Source organism: Rutilus rutilus, assembly GCF_951802725.1.
Source record: "Rutilus rutilus genome assembly, chromosome: 21".
Classification (NCBI taxonomy): Eukaryota; Metazoa; Chordata; class Actinopteri; order Cypriniformes; family Leuciscidae; genus Rutilus; species Rutilus rutilus.
The window spans coordinates 1161821-1175391 of record NC_140226.1 but is presented as its reverse complement, the minus strand read 5'-3'; the positions used below and the strand labels follow the sequence as shown (position 1 = coordinate 1175391).

At 39.1% G+C, this 13571-nt stretch overlaps 1 protein-coding gene across 1 annotated transcript; it reads left to right on the top strand.

Moving 5' to 3' along the window:
* Nucleotides 1-10462: 10462 nt before the first annotated feature.
* LOC311281001 (uncharacterized protein) lies at nucleotides 10463-12658 on the top strand. The gene is made up of 2 exons (XM_084393621.1): nucleotides 10463-10833; nucleotides 10996-12658. Exons 1-2 carry the CDS (start codon nucleotides 10546-10548, stop codon nucleotides 12442-12444), a joined length of 1737 nt encoding a protein of 578 aa, XP_084249747.1. The 5' UTR covers nucleotides 10463-10545; the 3' UTR covers nucleotides 12445-12658.
* Nucleotides 12659-13571: the final 913 nt, after the last annotated feature.

Here is a 13571-nt window from a genome sequence, read left to right as displayed (position 1 = left end):
AAACTTTCTTCAGTTAAACAAAGACAAAACTGAAGTCATTGCGTTTGGAAACAAAGATGAATTTCTCAAAGTTATGGCTCGTTTCCACTGAGCGGTACGGTACGGTACGGTACGGTACGGTACGGAACGGTACGCATTTATTTGCGTTTCCACTATCAAAAGTTGTGAATGGTACCAAAATGCCGTACCGTACCGTACCACTTTTTGGGTACCCTTCCGTTGTGGAACCTAGCACAGTGGTACGGTACTGAAAGGTGGAGCTAGACTCACTGCAGGACGTTGATTGGTTGACAGAGAATCGTCACTTGCGCGTGCTACAAGTGGAATGACAACATAAGAAGCGCCATTTTTTAATATACAGTTTAATATAATACTACTGTTACTGTGTCACGAAATGTAATTTTAAGAGTTTTTCAGGCGAGAATGTAGTTGTTTAAAGCTCAAATCTGTGGTTTATTTATAAAGATTTATGAAAATTTGAGATCCATGCAATCACCGGGCGCTCGGCGCTCATGTACCCCGCCTGGAGCAGCCTTTCCTCGGCTGGTCCTTCTGACGTTTGTAGTGGTTAAACGAGATATAATTCGCCTTGTGTAGACCTAACCGGCGATCTTTGGTCTTTTGAATCTATAATTTGTTCCCTGGCCGAACTGAGGGCTAAGTGAAATTTCATAACTTTATATTTAGGCTATTTAACTTTACCATTGTATCGTTAGACTAGAGCGCTGACTTTGTATATATTTGACTGAATTGTTTGCTTTATTTCTTATTGCATAGCTTCTTGTACTTTTTACTTATACTTTTATAATGGCTATTATTGATAAAACTGAAAGTTAACAAAAAGAGACAGGGTTTAGTTTTGTCATTTTTTATTTTATTACATTGAAGATGATCACAGTACAAATGCACATATTGCCTTGAAGTTTAATATTTTTAAAATTTAAACGAAAAGAGGCAGGGTTGTGTTTTATATATATATATCCGGAGTAACGGTAGCAGAGCGAGTTGACTGACGCTTTGAAGAATGCGCTGTTCCATCAGCAGAATTACCGGACTCGCGTCCTCGGGAGTCATTCTCCTGAGCAGGACTTGGCAAGTCCGAACTTTGCGTACTTGCTATTGAGAAACGCCTAATGACAGCGGCGGCGCTTGGCTTCTTGTGACAAACATGCCGAGAAGCAAGAACCAGATCTGCTGTATGTCATCCATTATTGTTTATGTCGTTTTCTTCTTCGCACGAAAATGACGTTGATTGCTTCTTTCTGGCATAGGCTACACCACGCCTATCAAGTAAGGGTACTGTTGGCAGTGGAAACGCTAGCCGATTCATGGTTTACCGACCTGAACCGTACCGTACCGTACCGTACCTTACCACTCAGTGGAAACGAGCCAAAAGTGAACGCATACCTTCACTCTAGGGGTCAAACAACTAAAAATCAAGTCAGGAATCTTGGTGTGACTCTAGAGTCAGACCTTAGTTTCAGTAGTCATGTCAAAGCAATAACTAAATCAGCATACTATCATCTGAAAAATATTGCAAGAATTAGATGCTTTATAATAATAATAATAATAATTCATTACATTTATATAGCGCTTTTCTCAGCACTCAAAGCGCTTTACATAGAAGGGGGGATCTCCTCAACCACCACCAATGTGCAGCATCCACTTGGATGATGCGACGGCAGCCATATTGCGCCAGAACGCTCACCACACACCAGCTTACTGGTGGAGAGGAGACAGTGATGAAGCCAATCAGTATATGGGGATGATTAGGAGGCCATGATGGACAGAGGCCAAGGGGCAAATTTGGCCAGGATGCCGGGGTTACACCCCTACTCTTTCGAAAGACATCCTGGGATTTTTAATGACCACAGAGAGTCAGGACCTCGGTTTTACGTCTCATCCGAAGGACGGATGTTTGCTTTGTTTCCAGACAAGACTTAGAGAAACTTGTGCATGCTTTCATCACCAGCAGGGTGGATTATTGTAATGGACTCCTCACTGGCCTTCCCAAAAAGACCATAAGACAGTTGCAGCTCATACAGAACGCTGAGCAGAACCAGAACATATGAACACATCACACCAGTCCTCAGGTCTTTACACTGGCTCCCAGTTACATTTGTGACCCGTCACGGAAACCAGGGACACAAGTCGGCAGCACAACTTTCGAGCAAAATGAGAAAGTAGCGTTTTGTTTTCAAAATTGGTGATTTTCGTTTTTTTGCAGAATCTGTTAGTTGAGATCACGAAGAAGCCTCTCCATGTTTGAGATAGCAGTATTGGTATATTTAAAAGCGTACATTTTGATGTTGAAATCGGCTTGTTTTTCGGAGATTCTAGCACGCAGTAGGGGCGTGTCATTGTCGGTGTGTATTTCCATACTGAATAAGCCGGCGTGGCTACTTATTATGCAGCGCTCTGGCCGGCTCTATCTGATTTCAAAATTGAATGAAGATGGACGCCAATAACATTACGATGTCCAGCAATCAATTTAAATAGTAGGTTACATGGGGTTTAATTTGTCTTTTAATGAGATGTAGCCTAATACATGTTGTCAGTGCCAATACATAGATCTGCCTATGGAATTAATGTGTATATGAATGGTACAGTGGTAGAGCTTTGGCCAGCCGTGTCAGAGGTTGAGAGTTTGAATCCGCCCTTGTATAGGTTTTTTTTTTTTTTCTCGTATAGTTTTTTTTCTCTCATCAAAACGATGATGTTCATCAGTGGTTGTATATCAAGCAGGGACACACAAACGTTTGAATTATTTTGTTATTTCAACAGAACGAATAGAGAGTATCGCAACGCAACGGATTGAAGCGCGCGTCGAGTGAAGACAATGCAGTGTGTGCGCGAGCCACACGAGTAAACACTGTATCTGCGCCACTGATCGCAGCGGCAACGAGCACTTTGATCACTTGATTAAAAAAAACACATTTCAGCGCTAGTATCTTATTTAAAAAACGAACAAAATGAATGCTCTGCCAGTTAACTGGAGATGTTTTATTTAGAGAATTTGTAGAATTGGTACATTCAGGGGGGAGGGGGAGACGGGGGAGCTTTACAGGGGGTATGACTTATCTAAATGAGATGTAAATGAGCCCTATTGTCATTCCCAGAAGGGTGAGAACTTGCCAATCTTTAGAAGCAGATTTCTACCATTTCAGTTTTTTTGAGTGCCTACCTTCAAATGGCCACAACTTCTCCAAATATTATCAGATTTCCATGTGTTACACATCGTTGGAAAGCTTGAATACTACACTTTCAGAATATATGAATAACTCAAAATGCCCCAGAACCGACTTGTGTCCCTACTTTCCGTGACTGGTCACATTTAGGATTGATTTTAAAGTATTATTACTGGTATATCAATCAATTTAATGGCCTAGGACCTCAATACATTGCAGATATGCTCATGGAAAATATAAACCCAACAGATCACTCAGATCATTAGGATCACATCAGAAATAGGAGGAGAGCAGAGGAGGATCAGACGTGCTCCTACATTCACATCCAGACTCAAAACACTTCTGTTTAGCTGTGCATTTACTGAATGAGCACTGTGCCGCTGTCCGTCCAACTAATTGTACTGTGTTTTATTTTATTTTATTTTTTATTCTAAACTGTTAAATTGACTATTGAACTATTGAACTTTTAATTATTCTTATTTCTTTTAATTATTTTAATTTCTTCTATGAAAAGCACTTTGAATTACCATTGTGTATTAAATGTGCTATATAAATAAACTTGCCTTGCCTCTATAGTCTGTACTAACAGGCAGATGAGTAGAATCAGAATCAGTGTGTTTGATTACATCCTGCACATATGTAATGGGCAGTGTTAAAGGGACTCCCGGACTGGGGCTGGGAAGCACTACACTGGATTGCCGAGTACATAATTAAGGTAAGTGCACTTCCTCACACATCTGTCCAAAGCTGCAGCTCAGGGAATATGTTAATATCTAGCAACCCTAAAATGAAATGCAAACAAAAGACATTTAAAACAAGTACAAAATTGGGAAATGCTGTGAGATCAAGTAGTTCTTGCCCTTTTAGGATCAAACTTGGATCAGATGCAGAACTGAAACAAAAATGGGTGTTTCTCACTACCGTGAAACATATTTCCTAACCATTTCTTAGAGTTCCACAGAAGTTCTTTGTCACTGGGCTGGGGAGCTGCCCACTAAGGTCAATAAGAGGGTTCAACCGACTCTGAGTTAAAACTTGACCTTGAGTTGACTTACCCTGAGAGTTTTCGGTTTCAGAACAGATGAATTGAGTTAGTTCAATCAACTCTGAGTAGGTTGACTGAGTTAAGCGCGTGCACCACGACTATGAAAAGCCACGATCAATGGAGCTCTGAAATTACGATTCACCATGGCAACATCACCTGACATAAAGACATCTGCATACTTCAATATATAAGTTTAAATCTTAATCACTGTTATAATATCTGAGGTGAAAACTCAGAAAATAATAAAAACATAATTCAATCAGGTAAAGCTTTAAGCATAAAAGGTTAATTGTTGTAGGCTACATGAATTCAGACACATTTGACATATTAAATATCATTCATTGTCTATTTCAATGTGCAGCAGCTTTTTCAGTCTAATGCTTTTTTCACATAAACGTTCTCTACCCAACCTGTGTAATTTCTTAATTAGGCTAATGAAATTGACATTTGACTTCTACTCAGCCAACAGCAAGAAGGCAGAGGCTCGTAAAATGGTGAGATGAAGAGGAGATGCTCACAATACCAAGTATTGGAAGAATATTAAAATCCAACAGGAAAAATAATAACTGTTGCTTTTGTATTTGTAGGAAATAAAGATGACCAAATAAATTGTGAATAATTAGTCTGTATTTAACAGTTGTGGTGGTTACGGCATATATCTCAGACTACCCTTCCATCTGGCATCCTCCCATTCCATACAGTAACTGTTGCAGAAAGCCTTGTTGACGGATTTGAAAGTTGAGGAGACAGGAGCAAACGTGTCAGCGTCGCACATAATCCCCAGCAACTGTTTATTCAAAAAAAAAATAATGTCCTGCACATTGTTTTCAAATAAAGTATTTTTTTTCTTATTCTTGCATTGTTATTGCATTATTTCCCTGTTGAAGCCCAGCGTCCATTGACTTCAATGGGGCTGCTTTGAACAGTTTTTTCTGTGCTTCGAAACTAGACGGTCATTGGATAAATGCTGCGATTATGTCCCGCCCGCGGACTCTCAGCGTCTCTGGAGGTGAACGAGGGGTGGGCTGGCCTGGACTCCGGGTTTCTGCGCGATGATTGGAGGGTCTGTCGAAAGACTGCAACTCATTTTGATTGACAGCGATTTTGTACAATAAAAAGTCGCTGAAGCTATTCGAGCTCAGTCCCATCACGGATTTTGCAAGTGTAGTCGAAAGACAAACTGCTGCAAACTATTTCTTTGTATTTGCTTGGCGAAATTGCTAGCCAATTTTCATCATACATTCCACTCAATTATACACCACACTCCTTGTTTCAGTTTAACCTAATTCCCACATTTCCTCCATCGAGTTTAATATCTAAACGATTTTAGATCGTTTTTTCAGTCATTCATTCATACAGTAGGCTAGGGTCGTAGGGGTGAACTAGCCAGCTAGCAAACTGCACATGATGGCAGACAGTGATAATACTGTCGACCTGATTTCTATTTATTGATTGATTTATTGATTTATCAGCAACCAAAAAAATAAACAAAAACTATAATAAAATATTATTTATTAGGGCTGGGAGAAGAAGAAAAAAATCAATTCAACTAGGTATCGCGTTTTTTTTTTGTTTTTGTTTTTTACGATTTTAAAATTGATTTTTTTATTACAGAATCAAATTAAATTGCTTTATTTTTGTTCTTGCTTATAGAGGAGGGTTGACAGAAGTTATCTATGAGTGTTGAGTGGCGTAATATCCCGAGTGTGCGTGTGGAAGAGACGTGAGACTGAACGCACTGAAAGCCCTCGCGCTGCTCATATACTGAGAGAGAGAGAAGGCAGTAGAGCTGCACGATTCATCTTTAAAAGACTGTGATCTCCATTCAAACACACACACGATCTTCTTCCATTTCGTCTCTCTATTAAACCTTTGACAAAATACACATTGATGTCTACGTCAGCGATCAAAGTAGAGTAAATCAGCTTTTGCGCATATGTAAAAATGAATCCGCTTATACATAATGTACAGTCTGTATAAGTGAAGGATTTAACTTTTCCCCATGGTCTAGTGTTAAAAAATAAAAAATAAAAAAAACAATATCGAATCGCAATACTTGTAGAATCGCAATTCTTATAAGAAATAAAAAGAAATAAATAAAAATCGCAATACATATTGTATCGGCACCTAAGTATCATTATAGTATCGAATCGGGAGATAGGCGTTTCGTCCCAGCCTTATTATTTATAAATGAATTAATAAAATGAGCTTTTCAGCGTATAAAGTGCTCACATTGCACATGACTGAACATGTAAGGCCTAGAAACCTGAGAAATATATGTAAACCATACATTAACATTATTAACAGAAAGGAGGGGCATAGAGGAGCAACAATAATGTACAGTATGTGTAAAATAATGACTTTTTTTTACCTAAAACCACGTAAACATTGCATTAAACCAAATACACAAAATAATGTTATTTTTTAGAACCATCATATGACCCCTTTAACATTTTCTTTTCTTCTCACAGTTTGATGCTGACACTCAATACCCAACCATACAGTTGGTAGAAACTGACTGGAAAATGGCTTTCTCCAAGAGGCTTCAAGTCCTTGTCAAAGTGGATGGTGTGGAGGTGTGCAGGGGAATAGGAGTTGAAGAAGGGACAACTGCAGCCTTCAGTGCTTACTATGTTTTCAACTTGGCTTATCCACCCTACATGAAGAATACACTGACCTTCCTGCAGCATGCCATAGCACAGATTACTGAGGTGGGTGGCAAGCCCCTTCCAATAACTGTCATCCGAATAATTAATATCCTGTGCTGAAAATGCCACAACCATATTGATGCACAAGGTGTAGAAGAAAAACCTTCACCTTAATGAAACTAATTCAACATGTTGGTCTGGTTCACAACCATGAACCCAATTTCAGCATCATTTGTGGACTTAATAACTGCAAGTCATCTTTTACCACATACGAGTCTTTCAGGCGTCATGTCTATCGAAAACATAGGAAGCTTGTTCTACCTCATGATGACATGGATGCTGTACTGAATACATGGAAAATGACAATGATTTTGAGGAAATGGACTGTCACAATGATCTGGAGCATACCAATGAGCTACAGCCTAGGACAGACGAACTGCATCCACCGTGTAGGAATGAGACAAACTTTAAAGAAAGTCTTCATTCTTAAATGTAGAGAAAAAAATCACATTCCACAGACTGTCCAGCAGGAAATAGTGAATGACATACATTTCCTTTTATGTTAAAGAGAATTACGACTCTTTTATTACTTACCATCTTCAAAAAAATGGGTTCAACATTTTATAATGTCCTGAAATAAGAGCAATGGTAGCCTACAGGGATTTTATTGAAGAAGCTTCCAAAATTGTTAGCTCTCCATACATGTTGAAAGAACATTGTAAATCTAAGCTTGGGCTGGTCGAACCGGTACATCATATTTTGAGGTCACCTAATGGACACAAAATAGGCACATATTCGTATGGTTTTAAGTAACTATTGCTCACATGAGGACATATTTGATGAAATTCAAGCAAACAACTATTTAGACAGAGATCCAGATTATTTAAGTGACTACTCGGATGGTACATATTTCAAGGAACATCCATTCTTTAAAGTTAATTCGCATGCCGAATTTGAAACGAAGCACAAGCTTTGCGCCTTTTATTATACGGTAGGCAACCTTAAACATCGCTCAAAACTGAAGCACATTCATCTGGCCTTATTAGTACGACAAACATTTGTAAAACGCTGTGGTTTAGTGACCGTCTTAAAACCGATGTTAGACGATCTTAAAAAACTTGAAAGTGAAGGGTTCATGGTAACTGTAGGTGGGATTGAGCAGACTATTCACGCAGCAACATTTTCAGCAGACAGTCTTTCAGCACATATGCTAGCTGGGTTTACAATGTCGTTTAACTCTGCTAGAATTTGTCGCTACTGCATGGCAACCCCACAACGAAATAAGAGAAATTCAGAGAGAGTGATTTTGTTTTAAGAACCCCAGAGGTAGGCCTACAGCAGTGCCATCTAACATGTATTGAAAACACTGACGATAAAAGAATGTATGGTGTAAACTATCCTTCACCATTTAATGAACTGAAACTATTTTGATGTGACAAAGGCATTTCCGCCTGATATAATGCATGATTTATTAGAGGGAGTCATTCCTCTTATAATGAAGCTAGTTCTGAGATGGGCTCACAAAGAAAAACATATTACTATTCAAGAGTTAAACAATGAACTTCAGCAACTTTCCATTGGTCAAAATGACAAGTAAAACACAGTACAGTTGTCAGAGCGAACTTTACACAGATCTGGAATTGTTGGATTGGCTTCACAAAAGTGGTTTCTGTTTAGGATTTTGCCATTTTTAATGGCACACCGTATTAATCCCAATAGCAAACACTGCAATGTTTATCTGTTATGTTGTGACATTGTAATTGCCCCAAAGGTGAAAAGGGAAAACCTAGCAATGTTAGATACACTTGTTTGTGAGTTTTTGACACAGCTAAGTGATGTTTTTGGGGATGTTGTAACACCCAAGTGTCATTATTTGACTCACTACTGAAGGCTTACAAGCATGTATGGACCTTTGCGTTTACTTTGGTGCATGCGTTTCGAGGCAAAGCATCAGTATTTTAAAACCGTTGCAAGTAGCTGTAGAAGTTTCATTAATATTGCCAAAACTTTAAGCGAAAGGCACCAGATGAAACAATGCTGGGAATTTTCCACTCCCAATATCCTTGATGTATTTGAGATGGTAGTAGGTAGGAGTATAGAGACTCCGTTGTCATCGCTACCATTAGACCTACAGAAAATTCGTACAAATGTGCATGGAAATGAAGATTTGTGCAAAGACATTCAGCGTGTTTCAGAAGTGACTGTTGACAGTGTGAAGTATGCTTTAAAAGATGTATTCATAGTTGACTATGTCCATGCAGAAGACATTCCTCTATTTTTCCAAATTAAGTACATTTTAAATGTCAATACTGTATGGTTTCTGTGTGGCAAGTTGTTAATTTGTGTTGTATGATTTACACTTCCATGCGTACACAGTCAAAGTTGACTTTGAATGGAGTATTATGAAACCAGGGCAAGAGATGGACTTTCAGGCCCTTGACACACACTCTGCTGATGATAAATTGTTTGTGATCCTCAAGAATGTTTAAAAAGTTCAAATTAGATGTGCAGTAGTACTGTGTTTGGTGAAATGTGTGTTCGTGATCAAATGTTTTAAGGGTATAAAGTTACAATGAATGAAATGTGTACTGTTGGAAAAAGATTGCTTTGTCATTCTTGATGTTCAAAACTGTTTTAAAAGTAGAAAAATGTACTTAAAATGAGATCTAGTGCTGATTTAAAAAAAAAAAAATGTCTTTGTGATTCTTGATGTTAACATGTTTTATTGCATGGTAAAAAAAAGACTAATGAAATGTATTGTACTGATTTTAAAAAAAAAGCTTAATATTAAGCTTACTATATTCTTACTGTTTACTATTTTTTTAAGAGTATAAAAAGTTGAAGTAAAATTGCTCAATATATGCATCCTGTTATAACACATTGTGATAGTGCTTAAAATATTCATCCTGTGAAAAATGTGAGAATGTAATAGATTTGAATGTTTTATATGATAAAGAGCATTCTGGCCTTTTTAATGTGCTGTATGGAGTACAAATCTGCCATCATAAGGTACAAAACGCTCGTCACTGGGGCAGTACCCTTAAAAGGACAAATTTGCACCTTAAAAGGTACACTTTTGTCACCAGAGGTACATATTTGTCTTTGAAAGGTACATACTCCAAGGGTAGTGATATGTACCCATGTGAAAGGGTACAACGGGTGTACCCTTGAGAGTACTGCCCCAGTGACAAGCCGTTGTACCCCTGAAGGTACAAATTCTGCAAATGTGTAGTAGGGAAGAATGCGGTTTCGGGTGAAGTCTTTTCTAGCAACAAATATAGTCAACAAGTAATCCCAAATCATTGAGGTCTTGGTGTCACCAAGAAACACATATTTGAGAACAGAGTATGATTTCTCTAATGTAAGCATTTCAGGGCTTACAGCTTTCCTCAGCTGGCTTTTCACCAGATGCAGAAGTGAAACAGCATGTATCAGAAAACAGAAGTCAAAATTGCAGACATTGCATTAAATACTACTGAGCAACATTTGACCGAGGTAAAATTAATCCCATAATCATGATGAGTGAAGGTCCCATCATATTCCTCATTTCTTCTCATTTGTTATTTCAGTCACACCCACAACAACACCTCTGACTCTGACTGTGTACTTAAAGCCGCTGTGCTCCTGGTGTCTCTGCTCGATAACACGAGACCAGAGTCAAACCATGCTTGCTCTGGGTCTGCTCACCTGTATCGTGCTGAGAGCATTCAGTGCTCAGGCAAAGGTGGTCACGAGCTTTGATGAGTGTAGTGAGTTTTTTTACAAAGGCACAGAACCAGGCGGAATGGATCAGAATGCCAAGAGAATCTGTCAGCATACGGCAAGCAGAGGCCCCTTTTACGCTACGCTGTACTCGGTTCATCACAGGATTCCTCTCTACAGCGCCTACAGAATTGATCCTCTATGCAAGAGCGACAGTGGAAGTCTAAACACCTGGCATTTAGAGCCACAGGTAAATATATGTTGAACCTCAGCATTTCATAATAAATTACACAGTTCTGTTCAGTTAGGTTAATTATTGGTCTACATTCTGTATAATCGTTTGTCTATATATAAAGTATGCTAGATAGATGGTACTTTAGTGAAAGTTCTTACACAATCATTTCTTCTGTAGATTTCCCAACCTCAATCCTCGACTGAATACTATATGGTCCGTGAGAATCAAAATAATCAAAACACTTTTAAAGGAAATCAAGCCGTGAGCAGCGACTACCGTGACACCGGATATGATCGTGGACACCTGAACCCCAACAGCTTCCAATGCGGTGAAGGCCGTACGGCAACAAATACACTGACCAATGCAGCACCTATGGACGCGTGTTTCAACCGTATCCACTGGAAGAGTTGGGAGAGCACTCTGAGGAGTTTATTATCAAGCAAACTTGCCAGTGATTTGGGTTTGGCAACAGCCTATATTGTCACAGGTACAGTACCTGATGCGAATCTACGAATACCACAAAGGGGAATCTCTGAAGACCCTGAAAGGGTGACGGTGCCCTCTCACATCTGGACAGCTGTCTGTTATAAACACAACTGGGATGACATAAAGTCTTTCTCCTTTGGCTATATGGGCAAAAACCAGCCAGCAGAGCATGGCATAAGCCTGATGAGTGTCTCAAACTTGAACAATCGGCTCAGCAGTCTCTATAGTGGCTTCTCAGGAACAGTTCGTATTTTTGCTGATGATTGTTTTGGTGACAATAATAAATTGAACATGGTTCAGGAAGAGTTTAAGAAATTAATTAATATACCAGTGAACCAAGGAGTCCAGATGCCCTCAGATGTGCAGAACACGCTTGACGCGCTGAAAAGGACCAGCGGCACTGACGGCATATCATTTAATGCCAATGTCAAGGTGAGGAAGGTGACAGCAGAATTAGGCTTTGACAGCATGAGTGATTATTCTACTGTGGCAGAGGATCTGAAGATTTTTGCTGGAAGTGCTTGTCTTATAACTCATGTTAAATCACTAGAAAGGAGTAAAAGGGAGGTATCCGAGGGGTCCGATGCTGTTCAGTGCCTGTTGGTCCCAGAGAAGCAGAAGACTACAGCTGATGGATCGCCCTGCACAAGCTTCAGTGACTGCTGCTCCTCTCCCTGCCTCTACCAGGACGAACTCAAGGGCTACAGGTGTTACTCAGGCCAGAAGCTGATAGAGTGCTCACCCCGGTACTCACTCATCACGGCTGAAGGAGAGAGATGCAAGGATGATCACCCCTGCGGCACATATGGTGAAGACTACTACTGGTGTAAGACCGTCTCTGGCAGCTGGGGCTACTGTAGCCCTCCGCTGTGGAGAAGTAGAGCTGCAAACGGGAGATACTGCCGCAGCAACCATGCGTGTGCCAAATATGGTTCGGGATATAATTGGTGCTATACGGATGATGAAGGCACTTATGACAAATGCTGTACTTCTGATGACTGCTTCTCTGCTGTGAATGGCAAATCCTGCCGGTCTAATCACGAGTGTGGCTACCATGATGGTACAGATTACCCGTGGTGCTACACAGATTATGAAGGCCACTGGGATTACTGTTGCAAAGCTTGTTGTTGGAACTGTTGATTTATAATATGTAGAATGATTGTGACTAAAGCAAGACTTGGCAAATTTGATTTAGATTGTACTTTGAGCTCTTACTAACCTGCAAACTATTTAACATAAAAAAAAAAGACTCTCATGTGCTTCTGAAATGAACAGGTGCTTAAAATGTATTTTTTCCTGATGATTTGTATGCACAGACAAAAAGATCAATAAATAAACATCCATGAATCTATAATACATTTGCAATTTTTACACAAGCTTGTATACTGTTAAATCTCTGACACTGTCACAGAACAACTGTATTTTCATGAACTGTGTCCATGCTCTTATAAACACCCAGATCTCCCTGCTCACCAAACACACAGACATCTCCATACACTTACACTCCTCAATAGATGCCCCATGCTTGAAATTCATTCATTCAAGTAGTGTTAATTCAAGTTCAAAGTGAAGTAGTCTAGGGACTACGGATGTAAATTAGCCCTGTGGCTATAATCTGGCATGTTTACGTCTGTTTTTGTTGTTTCAATGCAGATGTTCATTAATGTGCATTGTCCCTATCAAATAAATAAATAAAATAAAAAATAAAGTCACATCTATTTGTATAGCATTTTACACAATACTTTCACAATAGAAGTTTTATTGAACAAGTGATAAAGCTGGGATTGCTAAAAATTAGACCCCTTTCTTCAGAAGCTCTTATTGTAAATGATATGATCACAGATCATGAACTGGATATGCTGTGTTTGACGGAAACCTGGCTAAAACCAGACGATTACATTACTTTAAATAAGTCCACCCCCCAATTGCGTAAAAGCTGCAGCTTATATGCTTAGTGAATCACTCCACACGACTGTTAGTCCGTGTACGTTTTGATAGTTTGTTTTTTCGTTTGAACCACAAAACAAAATAACCAGAAAACACCTTTTTTTTGTTTGTCATTTCAAACCAAAAACAAAGAAACGGTTAAAAAAAAGAGCCGTTCTTTGGTTTCTGAATCCAAAAAAACGAAAAACGACTAAACCAAATTAAAATAACGGTCCGATTTAGTTTTTTTGAAATTTGAAATTTTTGAAAATCATTTCTCCGTTTGAAGATCTACATTAACCCTCGTGTTATGTTGGAATTCTGTGCACTCCCCTTATGGT